At 40.1% G+C, this 26,705-nt stretch overlaps 1 protein-coding gene across 1 annotated transcript in view; it reads right to left on the bottom strand.

Moving 5' to 3' along the window:
- The window catches only part of Pp2d1 (protein phosphatase 2C like domain containing 1), a 42,490-nt gene that overhangs the window by 8,897 nt on the left and 6,888 nt on the right, over window positions 1–26,705 (bottom strand). The window contains exon 2 of the mRNA XM_028766603.1: window positions 625–1,691. Coding sequence (XP_028622436.1) covers window positions 625–1,691 — 1,067 coding nt within the window. The remainder of the gene's footprint in view (window positions 1–624; window positions 1,692–26,705) is intronic.

The raw sequence follows: 26,705 nt of genomic DNA, 5'->3' as shown, positions 1-26,705 counted from the left end.
TGGATGGATGGATGGATGGATGGATGGATGGATGGATGGATGGATGGGTGGATACAGGCTGGCCCTGGCCACACCAGCTGCCTAGAAGAAGCAAAAACTAGCTTATCTGTCTGGAATACTAGAGTCACCTGGAAAGGATGCTCTCCAACCTATTGAGCAGCCTACCTAATGTGCAGTGTGCTCCAGGTTCCCAGCTTTTGTGAGCTGTCACCCATGCTGGGGTGGACTTTAATAATACAGCGTCTGAGAGTTATTTCTGCTCCTATTAGTTAACCTCTCCTCCATATTCAGGTAAGTAGTTCCAGTAAAACTCATCTGTTTCCCACATTGGATTTTGATGGTATCCACACTTTGGTCTATATGGGTTCTTTAACTTGGGTGTGTAGAAGTGTCTGTTTTGTATCCCCAGGAAAGTTTCATTACACAACTCATATCAGTACCCATAAAAATAGTTGCTTGTTTTTGTGTCTGCAGTCCATTTAAACGGGATTTTTTTTTTGTTTCTTAATTGTTCGGTGCAATTTCTGGACATTAGCAAATTGCTAAATAACTGAGTCATTTTAGCAGGCACGAGCAGCCATTTACAAATATTTAGGTGTCATGAATGTAAGTGAATATACATACCAGCATTTGCAATGTGTAATATTCCAGAGATGATCTGTGGAGTCTTCGGGAAGGGAGAACTGTTAGAACCCTGCTGATAGTTTTTTTCCCAGTCCTTATTAGCTTGTGGGTTCTTAATCCCACCCTCTAATATACAAGTGAGTGCTGAGCAGCCGCTCCACCGAACCCGGGAAACCTCATTCCTTCCAAGCCGTAGAAGCCTATCCATTCTCCAAAATGCCTTTGCAAAGGCTTTGTGTGTGTCCTCATACTCCCGTCTACTAGTTCTGAAGGTTTTGTATGTGGAAGAGAAGGCCTCTTCTCTGGCTCTGTATTCTTCCCTGAACACAGTGTGAAAGGAATCGATCAGTTGCTGCTGCTCAGCTGTCATTTGGTAGGAAGGATCCTGTATAGACAGCTGATGGAGAAGTAAAACCTGAAACTCCTTTGATGCCAGGTCTGCTGCTGCATATCCATAATGGCTATCAAATAAACCAAAGAAGCACACATTGGCTTTTTCACCGAAATCATCCACAACCGTGAATTTACAGTTTGGCTCAGCTTTCCAGGTTGAATTACTATTGCTACAGATGGCTATACCTTTAATCATCAGATGGTAGCTGCTTGGAGTATATGTAGAAGTCTGGCCAACCTTATCACAAAGTTTGAAGTATGATGGGATGTGTTTCTTCCAAAGAAGCTCAAATGCGTAATTTATACTCTGAAGGGCTTTTTCACTGTATGTAGAAGATCTCAAAAGGTTAGAAACTATACATTCTCTATGAAAACTGATCACCTTGGGCTTTGGTTTCCTTCTTCCCATCCACTGGAAACCCAGAATACTCAGGGCATTGTGATGTTTCTTATGGAGAAAATTCTGATTTGTGTTTAGTTCTTGGTAGCAGACAGAGCAGGGGAATGTGACCATGTCACCAGAAACCAGCTGCTCAGTAGAGTCTTCCAGATCACTCTGGCGTCTTAGTTTAGGCCTTCTCCTATGGACAACCTTTGTTTTGTCACTTGTAAGAGCCTCATCTGAAGTAAATGTTGAAGTTTTCTCATCCCACTCTTTTGATCTCCAAAACACTCTGGAAGAAAGGTGAAATATGTTTACTGATCAGGAACTAGAGAGGTGATTCAGTGGTTAAGAGCACCTGTAGTTTTTGCATAGGACCCCCATGAGGTCCATAACCACTCATCAAGGAGATCTGATGGCCTTTTCTGACCTCTGTGGGTACCATTGCATGCACATGCAGACAAAATACTTATAAAATAAATTTTAAAACATTTAAGGTGTTTACTGAAAGAAATGGTACACATTCTCTTCATATAGTCTTACTCATAATTTCATAGAGACCTACAGTTGAGCTTTATAAAGCTCCCCCCAAAAAGGTCCTTAGTAAATCACTGATTGCTCCATGTTTGCCTAAGAGAAATTAAGTGCCCGTCTATAAATTCAGCTAGACATCTGAACAAAATACTCAGAGGAATGATATTTTACTTCACCTATGAAGAAACATTTTATTTTATAAATTTACGTAGCCTCCTGCAGCCACAGACCAACCAGGTTCTCCTGAAAGGGGGGCTGGAAATGAAAAAGGGGACGGAAGGGCAAGAAAAGATGAAGCCAAGACAAAGTTCTCTGATCAAGGCTCAAAGTTTAATGTTCAGCTTTTAATTTAAAGGGAAACCCCCACCGAACCTCTTCTTATTTCAGCTGGAAATGGGTGGGGGAACCCATCCTTGGTCACTGCTGGAGATGGGTGGGGGAACCCATCCTTAGTCACAGCTGGAGATGTCTCAAGGCAAGCTCAGCGGGCAGTTTATTCTTCTAAGTTCCTGTAGCAGGCTGTGCCTGCAGCCAAGGTGGGTGACTGCACCTATGTCTTTTAGGCCTGCTCAAGGCTGCGGGGGAGGGCACAAATTAAGATGCATGGAAGCCAAAGGAGAACATTAGATGCCCTCTTCCACCATGCTTCTATTCCTTTGAAGCAGAGTCTCTCATCTCTCTCTGAACCTGAAGACAGAAAGACAGCTGGAGCTTCCTGGCTACCAGCCTCACCAAAAAGAAAACAAGTGAGTTCCAGATCCACTGAGGACCTGCCTCAAAGGAATAAGGCTTAAAATGATAGAAGAGGGCCAGCACACACTCACATATACAGTTTTTGTTGTTGTTGTTATTATTGGGTTTTTTTTTGTTTTTTGTTTTTTGGTTTTTTTTTGTCTTTTGGTTTTTCGAGACAGAGTTTCTCCATATAGCCCTGGATGTCCTGTAACTAACTCGGTAGACCAGGCTGGCCTTGAACTAAAAAATCCACCTGTCTCTGCCTCCCAAGTGCTGGGATTAAAGGCGTGCGCCACCACTGCCCAGCTCACATATACAGTTTTAACATAAAATCCATTTGTAATCTTTGAAATTGTTTTCAATATAATTTATAGCCCGAGACAAGATAGCTGTGAAGTTGAAGTTGACTTTGGCTACATAGTGATTTGCTGTCTGGGAAAAAGAAAACCATAGAGTGTTGTTGTCAACTAACCTCAGTTAAAATGGTCAAGTCTTAATCTCAATAGCAACTTTTTCTTTTTCATTTTTGTCATTACTGATCCCAGGGCTAGACAAGTGCAGTGTCTCTGAACTATAGCTCCAGCCAGTAATTAACAATTATATGTCTTTCCAAACAAATGGATGGCTAGAGAATAGAGGGAGGAACAAAGGAAGGAACTATTTACTATAAGCCAGGAATGATGGGAACCCAACACACTTATAATTCCAATACTCCAGAGGCTGAACCAAATTGAGAGCTTGAGGCCAGCCTGGGATATGTACTGAGACCTTGACTTTAACACACACATATTCATATGTAAACTTTCTGAGAGTCCTGATGTAGCCTATCTACAGGAGTCCCTCCAATTGCCCTATAGCCGTTATCTGGATACACTTCTACCTCTTTATGATGACCCAGGGTCATCCTAACTCTTTTCCACTGAACATATTTCTCTGTATCATCTGCCAGGTCACAGACATACTTTCTGCTAGGGAACCTAAATGGCCATACTGTGGCTGACACAGGTAGGTAGTTTTCACTATTCTTCCTTGTCAGGAGCCATCCAGAAAAGACTAAAGACAAGTTTTCTGGAGATGACCCACCATTTTGGCATGGCCTATGATAAGTGAAATCAGTTCTTACAGCTGATACACTTTTCCTATCCCTATTACATAGCTTAATGATTCCTGGGCATCATTTTTTTTTGGGGGGGCGGGCACTATTGAATAAATTTTCTTTAGATCAACATGAAGATGAGCTCTCGTGAATTAATGCTGGTTAAATGAATTAATGACTATAGAATTCCTGATTCGCTCAGCTTAGAAAAAAATTTTCTGGGAATTGATTTTAGTTGTTTTGCCAGAAAGATGTAATAAAGTCAGAATCAAGAATATAAGGTACCCACTCCTCATAGAATAGTAAGGAAAGGCTGCATAATAAGGAATACAATGAGCTTTCACAATTAACACTAAAAACAAAAATAGGCTTGGGTCAAATTTGTGATTAAGATAAAACATTCATTCTAAATCAGATCCAAGGATGGATGCCACAGGTGGGCACTGTGATAAAGTGAGGCATTGTGAAAATGCTGCTTTGAACTTATAATGAGCTTATAGAAACACTGCTTTGAACTTAACTATCAACATCTCTCTATAATTCATTCCCCCTTTGTATAACATTTTATCTATGAAGAATTTTCCAAAGAACTTTTGTCTAAGAAGATATAAAAAGGCCAGAGAAAATGTGGTAGCATCTGGGGCTCAGTCCCATCCACTAAAGGTATGTATGTATATGTTTGTTCATCTGTACATATATGTGTAGGTATATGTATATGTTTGTAAGTATGCATGAACATTTGTAAAGTTGATGAGACAGGTGGTCAGGCCTGACTAGAGTGTGTATGTGTGTGTGTGTATGAGATGAGTGTGTGTGTGTGTGTGTGAAACTGTGTGTGTGTGCATGCAGTGTGCATGCACATGTATTGCCTATGTAAAAGATTTTCTTCTCTTTTCTTCCTGGTTCTCAAAGAGTTAACAAGCTCCAAGCCTCTTGCCTGGCCAGCAAGGGGCTCCCAGCAAGCTTACCAGAGAAAGGAGCCCTAGCAATAAATCCTATATTTAATTACCCACTGTAAACAGCAGGTATTAATCACCAAAGGCCAGTTTTGGGTCTTAAAATAGCAAAGACTTAAGGAAAGAAAAAAATTATCAAAAGTAAGCTATTTTTTCCCTAGCAATCACAATTTTTGCCACTGCAATCACCAGGGTCCTGTTGCTGCCTTCACTGAGAAGCCCTATGATTCAGGGAAGGTCCCCTGTAGTCAGCCTGCAGAAGCCCCTCTTCCCACTTCACTTCCATTTCCTGGGGATTGGATAACTCAATGCTTACCAAGGGTTTCCTATCCCATTTCCACTATTTGCATACACATTTTTCCTAGCCTGTCTTCATTCTTTTTGTATCACAAAGCAACCCAATGAAACATTTCTGTACCAGGGACCCCATAGGTACCACCACATTTGCATGAGTGGGCAACAGCAGCCAAAGAAAAGATCAACCACCCAACAAAGACAAGAAAAGCATATACGCCAAAAAACACATCAAATGTCAAAAGTGACCCTGAAAATTCTGCCACAGAACTCCTACAACTAAAAAAACAGTATTAGTGAAGTGGCTGGATACAAGATTGACAAAAACAAATAAATGAAAAACCTCAATAGCCCTCCTATATAAAAATGACAAAAGTACTGAAAAAAAATCAGAGAAACAATACCTTTCACAGTTACCAAAATAATATAAAATACCTTGGGGCCACTCTAATCAAGCAAGAGAAAGACTTATATGACAAAAAATTGAAGTCTTTGAAGAAATTAATTGAAGAAGATATCAGAAGAAAGAAAGATCTCCCATGCTCTTGGATCAGTAGGATTAGCAGAGTAAAAATGGTCATCCTACCAAAAACAATCTACAGAGTCATTGCAATCCCAATCAAAATTCCAACACAATTCTATACAAACCTTGAGAGGACAATTCTCGAGTTCATATGGAAAAACAACAAGAACAAAAAAAATCCCAGGATATCTAAAACAATCATGAACAAGAATAGTATTTCAGAGAGGCTGGAGACAAGGATCAGAGGTTAAGAGCACTGTCTGAACTTCCAGAGGTTCTGAGTTCAATTCCCAGCAGCCACATGGTGGCATCTATAATGAGATCTAGTGTCTTCTTCTAGGCTACAGGCATACATCCAGGTAGAATGCTATATACTTAAAAAATAAATCTTAAAAAAAAATTTTTTCAGGATGTATCACCATTTCTGATTTCAAGGTGTAGTACAGTTATAGTAACAAAAACAGCATGGTATTGATATATAATTGATAAAAACACACATTAATCAATAGAGTCAAATTAAAGAGCTCAACATAAATCCACACACCTTTGAACACCTGATTTTTGATTAAAAAAAAAAAACGGCAATACAATGGGGCGGGGGGGGGGGGAGGGGAAGCATCATCAACAAATGGGGGTTGGTCTAATTGAATATCTGCATATAGAATAATGCAAATAGATCCATATTCGCCACCTGTACAAAACTCAAGTTTAAGTTGATCAAAAAACTCAACATATAACCAGATATTTGGTAAAAGAGAACTTAGGAAATAGCCTTGAGGCCAGGCGGTGGTGGCACACGCCTTTAATCCCAGTACTTGGGAGGAAGAGGCAGGTGGATTTCTGAGTTCGAGGCCAGCCTGATCTACAGAGTGAGTTCCAGGACAGCCAGGACTACACAGAGAAACCCTGTCTCAAAAAACCAAAAAAAAAAAAAAAAAAAAAAAAAAAAAAAGGAAATAGCCTTGAACTCATTGGTAAAAGACATAACTTTCTGACCAGAACACCAATGCCACAGGCACTAAGTAAGATCAACAACTAATAAATGGGACCTCCTGAAACTGAAAGGCTACTGTAAGGCAAAGGAATCATCAATAAAGCAAAATGATGACCTACAGGATGGGAAATATTTTCACCAACTCCACATCTAATAGAAGGCTAGATATCCAAAAACAAATAATCCAATTAGAAATGAGGTATGGATATAAACAGAGCTCTTAATAGAGGAAACTAAAATGGCAGAGAAACAAATGTTCAACATCTTTAGCTATCAGGGAAATACAAATCAAACCTACTTTGAGATTCCATCTTATTCCTGTAAGAATGGCTAAGACCAATAGAACAAGTGACAGCTCATGCTGACAAGGATGTAGAGCAAGAAGAACACTCCTTCATTGCTGATGGAACTGAAAACTTGCACATCCACTATAGAAATCAATATGGTCGTTCTTTAGAAAATTGGGAATCAATTCTACTTCAAGACCCAACTATACCACTTTTGGGCATATACCCAAAGGTGATTCATCCTACCACAAGGACACCTGCTCAACTATATTCATAGTGGCTTCATTCATAATAGCCAGAAACTGGAAACAAACTTGATATCTCTCAACCAAAGAATGAATAAAGAAATGTGGTACAGTTACACAATGGATTATTACTCAGCAGTTTAAAAAACTGACACCAAGGAATTTTCAGGCAAATGGATGGAACTAGGCAAAAAGATTATCCAGAGTGAGGTATCCCAGACTCAGAAAGATAAACGTTATATATACTCACTTATAAGTGAATATTAGCTGTTAAGTAAATGATAGTCATGCTTCAGTCCACAGACCCAGGATGGCTAAGTAACAAGAAGGGGTCTAGGGGAATCCATGGATCTCTCTGGGAAGGGGAAATAGATTTTAGAGGTGGGCTAGGGTTCTGTGGGGATGGGACTAGGAGAGATCAGGTTGGGAGATGAGGGAGTGTATATGGCAAGGAAATACTGAAATTGGAAGCCTTTGAGGGGCAATGTACAAACCTAGTGTTATTCAAATTTCCTGGAATCTGTGAATGTGACCCTAGCAAGGACTCTCAGTAATACACAATATGGAGCAACAACCATCCATCCTCTGTAATCAGGCAAGGTAGCCACTGGTAGGACTAGGACATGAACCCAGCTATAGAACTTTTGACCTGTATTATTAATCCAATCTGTCTACAAGATGTGCTGAACCAATTGTGGTGCTGAATTTGTGGGAGAGGCCAATCAATAACTGGTTTGCTTTGAGGTCTAGGCCACAAGAAGGAGCATGTATCTTACACTGCTTGGATGGGTCCTTCCCCTTGGAGCTTGGAGAATCTTGCAGTAAAGGGGGAGGAGGAATTGTGGGAGCCAGAGGTGTTACACAGAAACTTGGAAAGCACTGCCATGGAAATCAACTAAGCAGGGGTCATCAGGGGCTCACAGCGTCTGAAGCTGCAATTGCAGAGTCTGTACAGATCTGCACTAGATCCTCTCCATACACGTTATGGTTGTTGGCTTGGTGTTTTGAGGGAGATTGCTGACAATGGGAGTGCGGGTGTTTCTGACTCTTATACCTGTTCCTGGAACCCTTTACCTCCTACTGGATTGCTTTTCCCAGCTTTGATGTGGCAGAGTTTGTGCCTGGTCTTAATGTATCTTCTTGTACCATGTTCAATTGAGGTCCCTGGGAGGCCTGCTCTTTTCTGGGAGGATATGGGGGGTGATTCTGAGGGAGAGGAGATGTTGGGGAAGGGTGGCTGGTAGGAGTAGAGGGAGGGGAAGCTGTTGTTGGGATGTATTGTATGAGTGAAGAACAAATATTTTTAAAGTTATCTATCTATCTATCATCTATCATCTATCTATCTATCTATCTATCTATCTATCTATCTATCTATCTATCATCTATCTATCTACCTACCTACCTATGTGATGGTGGTGCAGGCCTTTAATCCCAGAACTTGGGAGGCAGAGGCAGGTAGATTTCTGAGTTCAAGCCCAGTCTGGTCTTACAGATCGAGTTCCTGGATAGCCAGTGCTACACAGAGAAACCCTGTCTCAAAAAACTAAAACCAAAAGAAACAAAACCAAAAACAACAAAAGTGAGTGTGGTGGTATGAGTAAGCTTGGCCCAGGGAGAGGCACTATTTGGAGGTTTGGCCTTGTTGGACTAAGTGTGGCCTTGTTGGAGAAAGTGTGTCACTGTGGGAGTGGACAATGAGACCCTCCTCTTAACCATGCAGGAGTCAGTCTTCTCCTAGTGGCCTTCAGATGTAGAACTCTCAGCTCCTCCTACACTATGCTTGGACAATGCCATGCTCCCACCTTGATGATAATGGACTGAATCTCTGAACCTGTAAGTCAGCCCTAATTAAATGTTGTCTTTTAAGAGAGTTGCCTTGGTCATGGTCTCTATTCACAGCAGAAAAACCCTAATTTAGACAGTGAAGAATAGCCTTCTCCCCCAGTTAGGGGAATGTATTCCACAGACAGGCAACATCTTCAGGGACTGTTGGACTCTAAGATCCAAAACCAGGGGACGCGCTCCCACAGAAACGCACATGGACAGGACTCACTGCAATCACATGAGGTTTGGTTTAATGAAACTAGTGCACTAGGACTCTCTCGCATGCAGGCAAGAGAGAGCCAAACAAGAGCTGGGTACAGTACTTATGGGTACAGAACAGTTCACACAAACCACAAAGTCTGACCTTTCCAGGTTCGGTCCCTAGGTGACTCAGATTATGACAAGGAGTGTCCTCCATTTGCCCAGGTTTATAAATTAAGGTCTTAGCTTCCTGATTCCTGGAATATATCTATGCTCTGGGCCTTCCTTACCCGCAGGTAGGTGGGTTCCCTCCCCTGTGGTCCGAGGAATGTTAATCAGCTTCTCCCTTCTACTTCTGAATGTTAATCCAGCAAGTGTCCTCTAACTAAGTAATGTGCCCCTCCCTGGATGTGTCCTGGGACGGTGGGGTTCTTTTAATCTTAAATTCAAACCGGAGACCAAAAATCCTACATTTAGACCCAAAAGTCTTACAGGACATTAAAAAAAAAAAATTGGAAACATCTCATACTAGCAACTTAACAGCATACCTACCTGAAAGCTCTGGAACAACAACAACAAAAGTAAGCATACCTTATAGAATTTTAATTCAGCAATATGGCTGCTCTGGAAAGGTCTCACATCCAACACATCCAAAGACTTTCTAGGTCTGTGTGATCCAGATGAAATGTCTCCATTTTTTTTGGGGGGGGGGCGGTTTGAGACAGAGTTTCTCTGTGTAGTTCTGGCTGTCCTGGAACTCACTCTGTAGACCAGGCTGGCCTTGAGCTCAGAAATCCGCCTGCCTCTGCCTCCCAAGTGCTGGGATTAAAGGCATGCGCCACCACTGCCCAGCCATTTTTTTTTTAAATGTAGGCAGTTAGTGCTATGAACTTTCCTCTTAGCAGTGCTATCTTTGTGTCAAATAAGTTTGTGTATACTATGGATTCATTTTCATTAAACTCCAGAAAGTTTTCACATGGGTCCTCCAACAACTGGAGTGGGGAATGTCCCTAAAGATGTTGCCTGTCTGTGGAATACATTCCCCTAACTGGGCTATCTTGTCTGGCCTTAGTGGGAAAGGATGTGCCTGGCCTTGCAGAGACTCCAGGGTGGGGAGATATACAGGGGAAGGCCTCTACCCCCTCAGAGGAGAGGGGGAGAGGTTGAGGGAGGGGCTGTGGGGGAGGACCCAGAGTGGGTAGCATCAATCAGGATGTAAAGTAAATTTTTTAAATGCTAAATGGAAAGGAAAGGGAAGGGAAGGGGAGGGGAGGGCAGGGGGAGGGGGGGGGGGGAGGAAGGGGAGGGGAAGGAATCCCTCCATTTTGGATCCCTTAAGAATAAGGTTGAGGGAAGCCTGGCGGTGGTGGCACACGCCTTTAATCCTAGCACTTGGGAGGCAGAGGCAGGCAGATTTCTGAGTTCGAGGCCAGCCTGGTCTAAAGAGTGAGTTCCAGGACAGCCAGGGCTACACAGAGAAACCTTGTCTCGAAAAACCTAAATAAATAAATAAATAAATAAATAAATAAATAAATAAAATAATAAAAGGTTGAAGGGATAAAAGTCATTGCAGTACTTATTGCAACTGTGATCAAAGGCCACCTGACTAAACTCTGTACTTTCAATTGCGATATTTATTTTCTCTCCATAAAGGTTGAAAAAAATAACTGTACAAGAAAAAAGAATTCAAAGAAGTTTGAAAAATAAAGAATCAAGATAGACATCCCATTGAAGTTACACCACCATCTCTTAAAGAAATTGAAGAAAGGCAAACAACACCACTAGCTTTCCCAGAGAATGGTGAAAATTCACAAAATGAACAACTAGTCTGGAATCCTGTCAAAATACAAGATCTTAAACACTTTAAAGAATCAGTAGTAACTTATGGAATGCACTCACAGTATGAAAGACATATGTTAAATACCTGGACTACCCAAAAGATGATTATCCCCCCAAATTGGAAAGATTTAGAAGCACCTGAACCAGAAGCTGATTCACAATTACAATGGCTGACATGGTGTTAAGAAGAAGCTGCAATTATGGGAAATCATGATAGATCTGTTGTGGCCTGCCTAACTAATATAGCTGTAGCCATTTTGTTCCATGCTTGCCAGCCACTGACACAAAAAATTAGCTTGACTCAGAGCAGGATCAAGCTGCCCATATTATTATTATTGGAAATTCCCCAACTATAGCTTTCACTCAGCCAACCAAGATAGAGATCAGCTTAAACTGCTATGTCTAATCTACTAAAGAAACTTGGGAAAAGCCTGAGCATGCTGCACTCCCCTCCTCCCCATATGTAGGAGGAGCTAAGGTGGGGGGAGTAAAAAGAGGAGGAGTGAGAAAAGGAAGAGGAAAAGGAAGAGGAGGAGCTAGGAGACAGGAGACAGACAGGAGAGACAGGAGACAGAGGGAGAGGGAGAGGAAGAGGGAGAAAGAAAGGCGGAGAGAGGCGGGGCGGGGGGGGGGGGGACATGGAGGTGGATGTTCACATGTCCTCTGCAGACAAAGGTAGTTGGTATATCTAGGTTGGGTATTGGGTTACGCCTCTGATTGAGTGGGCATCTTGCTATTAATCATTACCAAATATATAAGCCTTTGGATAATCTAAGCATCTAGAATCTCATTTGTACTGAGCCTGCGTAGTTGGTGGGATGGTCTGGGCAATGCCCAGCCTTGCAGAGACAGCATGGAAGATTAGCAGAGCCATCTCCCATGCTGACGTCTCGTGGGTGGCAGGGCTGGTGTTTCTGGCTGGCAGTTTCTAGCTCCCACGGAACATCGTGGCTGAGCTAGACAGACCTGCCACAGCATAGATAGTCAGCCTAACCCGAGGCCAATTTTTAAATATTTACTACAACACCCGTATTTGATTATAAGCTCATTATTATTTTTTCCCTATATAAACTGACCCTGGACAGTGTTTGTGGTCACAGCTGCCAGATCCTGAGTCTGAGCTGTGGCTCTGATCGATCGGTCTTGGGGTGTACGTTCAATAATCCAGCCCTGTTGAACTAAGATGGGTGTTTGAGTGGTTTGTGTGGCAACTCCTAGACCCTAACAGATCTAAAGCTGTTAATATAAAAGACCAATAGTTAGGTGAAGATCAATTTGATGTGTTAGCAGATGCAACTTGATGACTCTATTATTATACAGAATTCTTTAATATCTTTAAGAGCCTGGGAGAAGATGGAGGAACAAGGGAAAAAGTCTATGTCATCCACAAAGATTATACAAAGCCCCAGAGAGACTTTTACTGACTTCTTATATAGATTAACAACCACTATAAACAAGGCAATATCAAATCCAGATGCAAGACTTTGACATCTAAGCTGTCAAAAATGCAAATGGAGAGTGTAAATAAGTTCTTAGACCTTTAAAAAGTCGATCAGCACCCAGAGATGAATGGACTAGATTATCTGCTGATGTTGACCCTAATGACTATGTAGTTGGACAAGCAATGGCATATAATCCTATATATCAAAATGTCCATTGTTTTAGCTGTGAGAGACGAGGTCATTTGAAAAGGGATTGTAAAACAAGGCATTCCTAGAATGTTCTCTAGAAAACCTCAACCTTCTGTGGTTTGTAGAAGGTGTGTTAAGGGTAGGCATCGGACTTAATACAGATAAGAGATATATGAGGTAATTCCTTACCACTGGGAAACTTCCTGCAAGATACTCCTTTAAGCCGGGCGGTGGTGGCACACGCCTTTAATCCCAGCATTTGGGAGGCAGAGGCAGGCAGATTTCTAAGTTCGAGAGTTTGAGGTTAGCCTGATCTACAGAGTGAGTTCCAGGACAGCCAGGGCTGCCCAGAGAAACCGTGTCTCGAAAAACCAAAAAAAAGATACTCCTTTAATATGGAAAACTCCATAAGGGAGTTCAGTTGTTCCTTGGCAACAAACAACACCAGTGAGGCATTTCCGATCAGCAATACAGTAGCTCATCCAAGCTTAGTACTGGAGACATAATGCTGGGTACAGAAGAATGTAGTGCCCTAGATTTAGCCATACGTAAAAATCTAATACTGTCACCAAAAATTCCATGGTATAAAATAACTCACTGGAGTTCGTGGACCTCCACCCTCAAAGACAGTAGGAATGGATTTAGGAAGAAATAACCTACCATCTTAAGGATTCATTGCGCATCAGGAATTCTAGATGAGGATTTTAAGGGAGAGATTGAGATTATGGCTTACATAAAGAAAAATGTACAGTGTTTAAGGTGGAAGACAGGATTGCTCAGCCTTTACTGATCCTATAAAAGTCCATGATTTGAGATGAATGATACCCCAGACTCAAATAGTACACAACAGCCAAAAAAAAAAAAAAAAAAATGTTTATTCTGCAGAGAACCTGCATGCAAGGGTCCACCATACATCAGGATGGAAGACAGAGGTGTGGACTTTACAGGGTCAATTTAAAGCCTATTAGGGTAGGAGTGGGTGACTTTTACATTTCTTTCCCTGACTGGTTGGCTTTATCTCTGGGAGTGTGGATGCCTTGTGGTTGGTTAAGGCTCTGGGGGATTTTAGGAGACGGCTACTGATTAACTATATTTGGCTCAAGTTAGTTGGTGGGGCAGCTTCCTGATTGGCTGCCTGTGATGGTGGTTTTTCCTGGAATTGACTATTTTTTGGACTTTTCCAGTTCTGGGAAACAGAAAGTTAGGCCTAGCCTCCCAAAACCAGTTTGCAGCCTACCATGGAGTCAGCCTGACTCTGGATAACTCAGTCCTCTCATCCCACTGTCTGATTTGTAACTGAATGAAATCATTGATTGGTCATTTCTTTTTCCCAAGATCTGAGTCATTAACCAAGGAGTCAATGGAGACCCAAGGATCATAAGTTATTCCCAGAAATAGGGGCTTTTGTGACTTAGCATCTCAACCCTAAGGTAGGACAATGGACATCATATTTTTCTTCTGTAATTGCTTCCTGCTGACATTAGGACACTGTCTTTTGGGGGCCCGGGGAGGCTGAAATGCAATAAAGCATTTATCAGAAGCATCTGATTAGGTGATCCAGCTGAAAGACAAGGAACTCCCATGTTGACTGGTTAACATCAGCTTTCAATAAGTAAGCATTCAGCAGTCTGCAGTCTCTGATGGTTCCTGGATGCCAGCCAGGTGACTGTCTGCTGAGACAAATATAAACTAGAGACAGAAGTTAAAATTTGTCTAGCCGAAAAAAAAAAAAAAGAACAAAAAAAAAGATTAAATAAATAAATAAATAAAAGTTGTCTAGTAATTGGAGAAGGTAAGAAAATCCCAAGACCAAGGAAAAAAATCCCACTCTCAGGAACAGGCATACCCATCTGAAGTCCACCTGGTTTGTGCTAAGTAGATCTAAACCTTATGATTTCTCAATTCCCTGAAGCTTATGTCATCTTTAGTTACAAGAGGATATACTTTAGTATTTATCATTGCATTGAAATCCGTATTTTAGAAAAAGCAGTTAACAGGTAACTGTAAGATAACTGGGGTAGACTCATGTATTTGAGACCTAACAAAAGCTATAGTTTTGAGTTAAAAGACACAGAACAGTTTTTTGGTTTTTGGTGGGGTTTTTTTGTTTTGTTTTGTTTTTTTGTCCAGAGAGCTAGATACACAGATTGAGCAAAGATGTTTTTAGCATGATGAAAAACACCTTTAAGTCTACATGTAGAAGACAACCAAAGGGAATTTAAAACCTTGAGCTTGTGACTGAATTGTAAGTAGCCAGTGCTCCATTTGCTTATCAGAATTCTATTGATAAATGCTAAAATTTTGAACTTTTGAAATCTTAGTATGATGATAGCACAAATGAGGGAAAGAAATTGGAAATATTTTCCATTTTTCAGATACCCTAAATCACTTTTTTATACCTCTACAACTTGCATTTACATACCATAAATAATTTTCAGATCCTCAGAAATGACCTAAGATTTTATATCCTCAGACCTTTATACACCTTTGAACATTCGGAACTTGCATAGGCTTTAAACCTTTCTGTTCCCATCTAATCATGTATCAGAGGCACGAGTAGTTATTACTGAGAACAGTTATCGCAAAGCAAGTTTAAATAAAGGAACAGTAAAAAGCTACATCTGAAACATGTCTATATTTTAATTTGGAAGCTGCTGGCAAAGCAAACCTGTCTGCCTTTTTAAAAAAGAGACTTAGTGGGTTTTTTTTTTTTTAAGATTTATTTATATGAGTACACTGAAGCTGTCTTCAGACACACACCAGAAGTGGGCCTCAGATCTCATTACAGATTGTTGTGAGGTGAGTCATCATGTGGTTGCTGGGAATTGAACTCAGGACCTCTGGAGGAGCAGTTAGTGCTCTTAACTGCTGAACCATCTCTCCAGTCCTAGTGGTTTTAATATAACACAGAAGTGTTTTACCTTGACATAAGGAGCTAGTTCCCTGATGTCCAACTGCTAAGCTACAAGTAGCCATCAATGCAATCAGAGAACTTGAAGAAGAATAAATTACAATAAACTGAATATATAGCAATTAAAAAATGTCAGATTTACCCATTATCCAGACAGCCACCCCATTAGGTTCCTGTGATATCCATTGCTTCTCTGGGAACACAGGTCTCAAGGTAGGATCAATCTTCGGCTGCAAAGCCTGGCAAATCCGAGAGGCTCTCCTGAGGAGGAGGAGGAACTTAAATATGCTTAATTCTTTCCTGTATGTCTTATTGAATCTTGTGATATTGCAATTCAAAAGTCTGGTTCTAAAAAAAAATGTAATTTAATATAAATAAAATCTCACAACAATTAAAGCTAATATCAAAGAAAAAAAAAAGAAATAACCTAAGTTTGTCAGTCAATTCTCTGTGTGTCCTTTGTCTGTTCACAGTTCAAACTAGGCCCTGGCAGTGGGCAAGACACTCAAGCAGTTATGCCCAGTGGGTCGTGTATCACAATTCCGGTGGTGTTCTTTGTCGTTGTGCCCTTTTCTTCTTGGAGATTGGGTGGGGGGCGGCTGTTGTTAGGATTTGGGAGTCTCTGTTATAGTAAGTTCAAAAATATTAAATGCCATATTCAGCAGATCTCTGGTTGGTTTGAGGGCCATTATCTACTTAGCATATCTAAGTTAAACAATCTTTGTTTTAGTTATCTGTTCTGTACTTTGCAAGCATAAAACAGGAGAGTAAATAAAAGCTATAATCTTATACTTAACTGCATCAGTTTTTAGCCTATCAATCCCTGCTAAGTTTGAGACTTAGGAGTCAGTTTTGAATCTTGAAACTCTTCTAGTATTAGTATAAAACTCTTTAACCCAAAGGCATACTTCATAAAAAGACTCACATAACAGAACATAACAGTTTCCCATTTGGTTTAGTTTAGGCTGAAGCCAGTGTCATGACAGGAAAATTTTTAAAAAGCAGAGTACTTGACTGAGAGAACTTTTATCTCTCTTTGGACTGCTGGAGCCTCACCAGAGCTTAGACAAACTGAAAAGAGGGGTTGGATTTTAAAAGTCAGTTATTTTTAATCTTTTAATATTGTAACTCTGTAAAAAAAAAATTTTTTTTTTTTTTTTGGTTTTTTTGAGACAGGGTTTCTCTGTGTAGTCCTGGCTCTCCTGGAACTCACTCTGTAGACCAGGCTGGCCTCGAACTCAGAAATCCACCTGCCTCTGCCTCCCAAGTGCTGGGATTAAAGGCGTGCACCACCACCGCCTGGCCAAATGTAAAATTTTTAAATTAAAAAATTCCTTAATCTTTAGTCCTGGTATTATTACCATAATATATCTGATGTAATGAAAAGAAAAAGACAAAGGCTTTCCTTTTGAACTTTTGTACTAGGCCATCTTGAATCCTTGAGGAGGATTTGGAAGTACTGGAAGACAAGTTTTATTGTTGCTGTTGTTGGTGTTGTTTTGGTTTGGTTTTATATTTTTGTCTTGGTTTGTTTTTTGTGTTAGAAAACCATTATCAATGACAAGAGACCAAAATTCAACTTAAATGATATTGGAGTTGAAGTTTTGGTGGATACAGGAGCTGATGTATCTATGATCTCATGAATCTTGGAATACACATTGGCCCCTTTAGAAGGTATCTATACAGTTTGCTGGGATTTGAATATTATCCCAAGAAAAACAAAACATAGAACAAATGAAATGTGTGGGACTAGAAAGTCAAATAGGAAGACTAAAGCCTTATGTGGTAGATATAGCCATAAACCTATGGGGAAGAAATCTACTCCAACAATGGGGAGTTCAGATTAATATTCTTTCAATCATAGATAACAGATACACTGTATATTGACATCTTATACAATATGGCTTGATTGTTTTTATGTTTAATTGTGTAGGAAGCTTGTCTCACTGATGTGGAGTCAGGCATGGGATGCCAGTACCTAAGAAATAAATACTTGATATGTGTGGATTCATAGAGATTTAACTGTATCTTGATGAACAGAAAGGGAGAATAAGTTTACCTGAAAGACACTGGTTTGTAGAAAAAAAAATCCGAATTAGATCAACTTGTATACTTTAAAGATGTTTTAACATCAGAATGGGTATCACAGAATGTGGATAAGTAGGGAAAGAGGTTTTTGCCCATTAAAGACTATGGGTTCCATCAAAACCTATAAAGATCCTACCTGAATGACAGAAGCTCCAACAAAAAACACATGACTCAAGAAAGGAAGAGGCAGAGAAAGACAGCAACACAGAGGACACTGAAAGCTGATCCCCCCACTAGATGGGGACAGCTCAACAAACAGGCTAAAGAAGGACAGATCATTCATCAGCCTGGAAGACTGGAAAACCTTGATGCTGAAATGGGCGTCTGCTGAAAGATGGATGATCAGGACTGCAGTTATGAAGGATCATCGCATCAGTGGATCTTCATTAGGACATTCTGAATGCTAACTTTGTGGAACTGATGATTGTTTCTGTTGTAATAGTTAAACTGTGTACAACTTTTAGCTTAAATAGGGAGGGAGAAGATGTAGAGGAACTTTAATCCAGTAACATGGCTGCTCTGGCAAGCCTAAGTCTGTGTGATCCAGCTGGAATACAGACACACCCTCAGTAATTTAACAATATACCTGAAAGCTCTTAAAAAAAAAAAGATAAAATAACACTCAAAAAGAGTATATGGAAAGAAAAATCCAGGGGATGAAATCTCCCTCCAAAATTCAAACAAACAACAAAAATAATAAAAACAACACAATCAATGAAGAGTTGAAAGAGTTAGTTTTTTTGAAAAAAATCATCATGATTGATAAAATCTTGGCCACATTTAACCAAAAGACTGAGAAAGAGGATCCAAATTAATTAGGTTAAAGATGAAACTGGAGACACTCCAAGATAATTAAGAGAATCATAAAGTCATAATTTAAAAAAATCTGTATTCTGCTAAACTGGAAAACCAAAAATGAATGAATGTCTTGATATATATGACCTACTAAATTTAAATCTACATGAAATCAGCAATTTAAAAAGACCAATAACGCCGGGCAGTGGTGGCGCACGCCTTTAATCCCAGCACTTGGGAGGCAGAGGCAGGCAGATTTGTGAGTTCTTGAGAAATAGTGAGTAAACCAATATTCCAAACAAAACAATCCCAGGGGCAGATGAATTCAACACAGAATTCTATCAGACCTTCAAAGAAGAGATAATGCCAGTATTCAAATTATTTCATAAAATAGAAGCTGGGCAAGCATTTCTTAATTAATTGTTTAAAGCCATTATTATTCTGATACCAAAAAAACACACAAAGACCCAACAAAAAAGAAAATTAGCCCCCAATATTCCCAATAAACAGATGCAAAAAATTCCTAATAAAACACTTGCAAAGTGAATCTAAGAAAACATCAAAAAGATCATCCACCATAATCAAATTGGCTTCATTCCAGAGACACAGAAATAATTTAACATAAATAATATAATCTACCACATAAATAGACTGAAAGACAAAAAGCACAAGATCATCTAATTAGATAACAGAAAAGCCCATTGATAAAAATCTAACATCCCTTCATGATAAAAGTCCAGGAGATATTAGGGATACAAAGGACATAATTAAACATACAACAAGCCTACAGACAATATCAAACTAAACGAAGAGGAATTTGAAGCATTTCCACTAAAATTAGGAACAAGACAAGGTTGTTTACCCCCTCCATACCTTTTTAATATAATTCTTGATGTCTTAGCTAGCACAGTAACAGCTGCAAGAGACAAAGAGGCCACAAATTGGAAGGGTACAGCAAAGTCACAGTAGCTTTATTTGTAGAGGATATGATTTCACACATAAAAGACCTTAGAAACTCCACCAGGAAACTTCTACAGTTGATAAATGTTTTGAACAATGTAGTAGGGTACAAAATTAACACAAAAATCAGTAGTTCTCCTACATAAATAAAAGACTAAGAAAGAAATGAAGTAAACAATATCTTTGATGATCGCTTCAAATCTTAGAATAATTCTAACTAAATATGTGACAGATTTTTATAATGTAAAATAAGATATTGAAGAAATGGAAGAAAACACCAGAGGATTCCCCCATGTTCATCAAGTGGTAGAATTAATGTTGTGAAAATGGCCATGATGCCAAAAGCAATAAACAGATTCAAAGCAGTCTCCATTAAAATTCCAACACAATTTTCACAGAAATTAAATAAATGATTTTCAACTTCACATAGAAACAGAAGCAAACAAATGAAACTAGGATAGTTAAAACAAATCTGAATCCTAATAATCCTGTTGGAAGTATCCCATATGTCAAGTTACATTACAGAGCTATAGTAATAAAGACATGGTATTGCCATAAAAACAGACATGTTGATCACGGAATAAAACAGAACTGAAGACTCAGGCATGATTCCACACACTGATGGAAATGAGACAGTATCTTCAACAAATGGTGCGGGTCAAAATAGATGGCTGTATGTAAAATATTAATGAAAATAAATCCATATTATCACCCTGCACAAAACTCAACTCCACCGGGATCAAGAACCTCAACAAAAGACCAGTGTCTTAGTTAGGGTTTTACTGCTGTGAACAGATGCCATGACCAAAGCAACACTTATAAGGACAACATTTAATTGGGGCTGGCTTACAAGTTCAGAGGTTCAGTCCATTATCATCAAAGCAGGAACATGGCAGCATCCAATCAGGCATGGTACAGGAAGAGCTGAGAGTTGTACATCTTCATCTGAAGGCTGCTAGCAGAATACTGACTTCCAAGCAGCTAGGATGTGTGTCACCCACAGTGACACACATACTCCAACAGGGCCATACCTCTTAACAGTGCCACTCCCTGGGTTAAGCATATACAAACCATAACAACAAGATACCCTGAGTCTGTTAGAACAGAAAATGAGGAAAAGTCTGAACTCACTGACACAGAAAGGATTTTCTCAACAAGATACTGACAGCACAGACATTAAGACCAACAATAAATGAACCTCATGAAACTGAGGAAAGCAGCAGCCTATTAGAAATGGAAAAGATCTTTACCAATTATATAACCAATAGAGGGCTAATATATAAAATATGAGAACTTTTAAAAAGTAAACAACAAGAAAACAAATAACTTAATTAAAAATTGAGTATAGAACTAAACAGAATTTTTTTTTGCTAATCAATAGTTTATTCTTTAAAAAAAAAAAACGAAACATCCTTCTTTATTAAAGCAAACAAAACATACAATAAATATGTGATGAAATTGTCATGGTCATTAAGTGGCAAAAATCCCTTTTTAGCTTCTTTTCCCCCCTCTACCCCTTCTTCTGTCTTCCCTTCCCCTCCCTCCCTCCCTCCCTCCCTCCCTCCCTCCCTCTCCTTCCCTCCCTCTGTCCCTGACTGTATCACTTCCTTTCTTCCTTCCTTTTATTTTTTAATTTATTTTTTCTCAAATCGTAATTCACTCACACAGGGGTTATAAACACAGAAAGGCAGGATGTGGGGAAGGGGATGACAATGGAGTGTGGGTGTTCAGGGGGAATACAGATATCTTCAGAACCAGCAGGTATCGGCTGGGTGAAGGTTCAGGGGACAAGTCACTATGGCTCTGCCTATGACTCGCTTGTCCTTATCTAAGTTGGTATTGTCTGCCAAGGCTACCTATTTACAAGGTCTATGACTACTCAGGCTTGTAAGTTTCCACAAAAGCTGCCTGTTGACATTAGCTTATAGCCATCTGTTTCAATGTTTTTCCACTGAGACCCAAGACTTGGTGTTAGTATACATGTATGACAGGCCTATTGCTGATTTTAGGCCTATGGCTGAATTTAGGCCTTCAGTGTGTAAGCAGGGCTGGCCCTGACATCTCCTCCCTTCTCTAAGTATAGAAGGGCTGTGGCAATTCTAAACTTGTGAAGGCGGGGATAGAGGCCTGACCTTCAGTATTTGAAGGGGACCTTGTAATGGCTCCAGTCTCCCTGTCGTTGTCCACTGAGGCATGAGGGCCATACCCGTCCCGATGTCTTTTTCCTGGAGAGGGGATACTTTTGACATCAACCTCTATGCAGTCAGGCTTGTCCCTCAGGGAACCCAGAGAGATATTTTTATCTTTTATTTATATTCCCTTGCAGTGCTTAGCCTCTCACAGTCTAAGCAAGAATTCAGATCGCCTGTCAGAGGGGGTTCTGGGTGGCCCCTCTCTGCTTGGTCTAGGGGCAGAAGTCCCCCCTTTAAGTTGGGTGGAGATGGGTTTTGGAAACACCTTGTATAAAGTAACAACCTCATCTTGAGTCTCGTGGTCCTCCATAGCTAACTTATGATAATGTATCTGAGTAGGTTTTGCTACCAAACTATTTATCTGTTGTATCACAGAGTTAGTCTGCCTATTTGAGGGCCAGGGACCAGCAGAAATAAGCAAAAAGAAACCAAATAATGGTCCCAAGATGGGAGGAAATAGGGTTGACAACCTTGGAGAGGCTGAAAACCAATTCTTGTACCAGCATTCATCTGTCTCTTTCTCTCTCTGATTTTTCTTAGGGCCTTCACTACCCATTTCATGCTCTCTTTAACCCTCCTTGTCTTGTCTATGTAAAGGCAACCTTGCTCTTTAAGGGCTGTACACAGTCAAGAGCTGTACACAGCCTTTTCTGTTGTAATAGAGTAAATCAAGTCCAATAAGGATCTTTGTGATTTTAGGAGGTCTCTTCAGACAGCGAAACGAGGGATTTCTTCAGCTTAGTGATGTCAATCTCTAGCTGTTTGATGTTCTTGTCAGTGGCCCTTCAAAGGTCTGAGTAGCATAAGTTCGGAGGCCAGCATCTGGATTATAACTTCTAACAGCAGACATCACGGATGATTCGTTTTTACCTGGGATGCTGCCTGAGTTCAAGCTCCGGGGAGTCCCTCTTTCTCTCGGCTTTCTGGGGTTGGGTACAGAGCTGCTGCCTGTGACCTCAATAGTTTATTCTTAAACAGAATTTTCTTTCTTTTTTTTATTTTTTGTTTTGCTTTGTTTTGTTTTGTTTTTCGAGACAGGGTTTCTCTGTGTAGTCCTGGCTGTCCTGGAACTCACTCTGTAGACCAGGCTGGCCTTGAACTCAGAAATCCACCTGCCTCTGACTCCCAAGTGCTGGGATTAAAGGCATGCACCACCACTGCCCAGCACTAAACAAAATTTTCAAAAGATGAAACATAAATAACTTAAAGAAATGTTCAGAGAAAAGCTACTTTGAGATTTCATCTTGCACCAAGAAAAATGACCAAGATCAATAATGACAGCACATACTTGCAAGGATATGGGAAAACCAGACCACCTAATTCTTTGCTAGTGGGAGTTTGAACAGGTTTAATCATATGGAAATCAGTGTGACAGTTCCTCAGAAATCTAGGAATAGCTCTACCTCAATATCCAGCTAAACCACTGTTGGGTATATACCCAAAGGCCTCTATCCAACTACAGAGATACCTGCTTGTCCATGTTCTCTGATGCTCTACTCATATAGCCAGAAATTGGAAACAGACTAGATGTCCACTGCCTGGTGAATGCATAGTGAAACTGTGGTACATTTACACAAGGAAATCCTACTCCACTGTTAAGAAAAATGAAATTCACAGGTAAATGGGTGGAGCTAGGGAAAAATCATTCTGAGTGAAGTAAACCAGACCCCAAAAGACAAATATTATATGTTTTATTTGATATGTGGATGTTAGCTTTGTTTTGTTTTGTTTTGAGACAGGGGTTCTCTGTATAGCCCTGGCTGTCCTGGAATTCATTCTGTAGATCAGGCTGGCCTCGAACTCAGAAATCCACCTGCCTCTGCCTCCCAAGTGCTGGGATTAAAGGCATGTACCACCACTGCCCGGCTAAAGTCAATTTTTAAAAGTATTTTGGTTCTTTGTAGAGGCAGGTGGATCTCTATGAGTGTGAGGACAGCTTGGTCTGTAGAATGAGTTCCAGGACAGTCACGACAGCGTAGTGAAATCCTGTCTTAAAAAAAAAATGAAAGAAGGAAGAAAAGGAAAGAAAGAAGAAGGAAAGAAGGAGTCTAAATGTAGTCACTGTATAATGGGGATGATAATGACACCACTAGACATCCTATGTCACCATGTAAAAATCCTTAGTGTTAGGAACTGGTTACTTCTTGAGTCATTGGTCAAGAGGATCCCATGAAACATCCCCCAAATCAGGGGCTATCGTCAAAGCTGTTGATTGCTCTGTACAACCTGATAGTAAGACCCTATTGCAGAAGATAACAATCACGTGTGTCATCAAACAGCAAAGCTGAACTTGTACTTGACAAGAAGCTTCACCCTTACTGAATAAGGTTCATGATGCTAAAGGGTCTTATGCATCCTAACAGAGGAAAAGGGTCATCCTCAATATCACTCAACTCCAAACCTGGTGACCTACAATAGCAACCTGACTGCAAGATATTCTGGTGGAATAGTAGCATAAATCTTGTGGGAATAATCAACCACTCTCTGATTGGATTTAATGCCACCTCCATGAGGTGGAACCCATGCCTGACACTACTAAATGGCTAAGAACTTGAGATTCAATAAACCATGGTCCTAGGAGGAAAACCTAATATTATTTTGCTAAAGTAACATAGAAATAAAATAACTCCTAAAGGTATATTGCTATACCCATAGATCAGTGACTCTCTCAAACCATGTCAATGAAACTACTTCTTCCAGTGGATGGGAATTAACACAAAATCCACAACTAGACAGTGTGCAGAGACTGGGAGACTTTGGAGGACTAAGTCCTACATGCGATGACAGTCAAACTTCTTCCTTTAATACTCAGGGATGTATGTGAGGAAAGAGGAAGTAGAAAGTTTACAGAAGCCAGACGTGATGGATGACTCCAAGAAAACTATCTTTCAGTTACAACAGAACTGGTGTACATGTGAACTCACAGAAACTGTAGCAGTATTCACAAGACCTGCACAGATTCAAGCTAGACAAGTCCCAGCACTGGAAGGGGATCCCATGGTGTCCCACCCCTAATCAAGAAAGTATTTGCAATTGATTCCATCTAGTCAAACAAAAAGTCAGTTTTCTCCAATGGAGTCTCACTGGATATTATTAACCATGCTTCAGGGTAGGCTCTATGCCCAGGAGTAGTTTGCCAAGAAAAAAAAAAAATTCCATGGGGATTTTTGTTTTTTTGTTGTTGTTGTTGTTGTTGTTGTCATCTTATTGACTGCTTTGAGTTTTATTTTTGGATTTTGTTGATTTTTTTTGTAATAGAAAAAGAACATAGAGAGTGGGAAGGACCAGAGAGGAGTGGGGAGGATCAGAGAGGAGTGGGGAGGATCAGAGAGGAGTGGGGAGGATCAGAGAGGAGTGGGGAAGATCAGAGAGGAGCTGGACAGGATCAGAGAGGAGCTGGGGAGGACCACAGAGGAGCTGGAGTGGAGGAAACATAATCAAAATATTTTGTATGAAAAAAAGAGGGATTTGTTTACCTCTTTTTTTCCAATTTGACATTTGATTTATTATTATTATCACTATTATTTAATCTTTATTTACAGTCCAGTCATCATACAGATTTGTCTACCTCTTTAAGACAAAATATTGTCTTTTGTTTTAAAGTTTTGCCATTTTAGATTTCATATTATGATTCATTCTTAGTTAATTGTGTGTGGTATAACAGGTAGCTCTTATTTTAAGGCTTGTAGTATATACTTCTAATTGTTTCAAAACTATTTGTTGTAAAAGCTCTTCCCTCTAACAAGATTTGCCTTTTCATACTTGTCAAAGATCAGTTGTTTGTATTTGTGTCAGTTCATTTCTGAGCACTCAATTCTGTTCCATTAAGCTATTTATCTATATTTACTAAAATGTTACTGTGGGCTTACAACAATTCTTGAAATAAAGTAGTATTGACTCTGGAGCTTTCTGTATTTTTTTTTTCAAGGCTATTTTGGTTATCACTTATGTTTGGATCTGAATTGCACAGTCCCTTTGTTGATTTTTTAAAAAAATGAACAAAGTAAATTCTAGGATAAAAACAAAAGGTTTCCTGAAAGGAAAATACTTTAAAATGTTTATATTTTCAGCCAATCCTATGTGATGAACAGAAAGTTCTAATATGAAGAAGAGCAATATACTATAAAAATATAAAAGTACACAAATACACGTAGTCTCTCTGAGCTGGGCATAAAGCAATGCACTGTGCACTATAAGCATGAAGTCTCTGAGCTGGGCATGTTAGCTACTCTTAATTCAGGTAACTTCAGAGGCTGAGACAGGACTACCTAATTATTGAGGCCAGCCTGGACAACTTAGTAAGACCTTTCTCAAAATGTCTAAAAGTTTATGGTTAGCCTTGAAAGACAGCTTATTGGTAAAAGCACTTGCTACCAAGCCTGATAACATGAGTTGGATCCTGAGGACTCCTGTCACAGAAGGAAAAGCTGACTGGGACCTCTACACACTTGATGGAGCACATCTTCACCCGTCAAACACGAAAATAAAGATGAGTTCATAAAAGGGCGGGGGAAGTTGACTGGGCATGTAGGCTTTCTGTAAATTCAAGGCCACCATGGTATACAACCCAAGGGATTCCACGTTATCTGGAGCTACATATTTAACCTTAAAAAAACAGTTGGGCGTAGTCTGTTGGTAAAGCTGCATGCTAACATGCACAGCCCCTTTGTACCATCCCCAAATAAAGCAAACAACAACAACAACAAAACCAGTTGAAATTGTAAGAGTTCATTTTTTGATGATGATAAAGAAAAGGAAGAAAAAGAAGAAACTTTATAAAATGCATGAATGGCAATGCACACATGTAAACATAGTATGGCGTATACAGGGGCAGGAGCACAAGTTTGAGGCCCACCTGGGTTACAAAGCAAGACCCTGTGTCATAAAAACAAAAACATGAAGCTGAGGCCTGTTCTGAGCTCCTGGCCCATCTACCCCTCCTGAGTGCTATGCTGATAAAAAGTTCTGTTCTGTGTTCTTTTGAGACTGGCATGAGAGTGACACGGGACGGGCACTCCCAGTGCAGCTCCAACTGGACAGGAAGCCACCCTGAGACCTAGACTGGCTCCAATTCAAAGTTGCTACCTGCCTAGCTAGGGCTAACAATGCTCGAAAGGGTAAGACAGGGTAGTAAACCTGGGCTACATAGCAAGACCCTATCGAGAGAGAGAGAGAGAGAGAGAGAGAGAGAGAGAGAGAGA

The sequence above is a fragment of the Grammomys surdaster genome, unplaced genomic scaffold (genome assembly GCF_004785775.1).
Source record: "Grammomys surdaster isolate TR1022 unplaced genomic scaffold, NIH_TR_1.0 169, whole genome shotgun sequence".
NCBI lineage: Eukaryota > Metazoa > Chordata > Mammalia > Rodentia > Muridae > Grammomys > Grammomys surdaster.
Note: the sequence above shows the minus strand (reverse complement) of the source record. Positions and strands in the feature narration are given on the sequence as shown.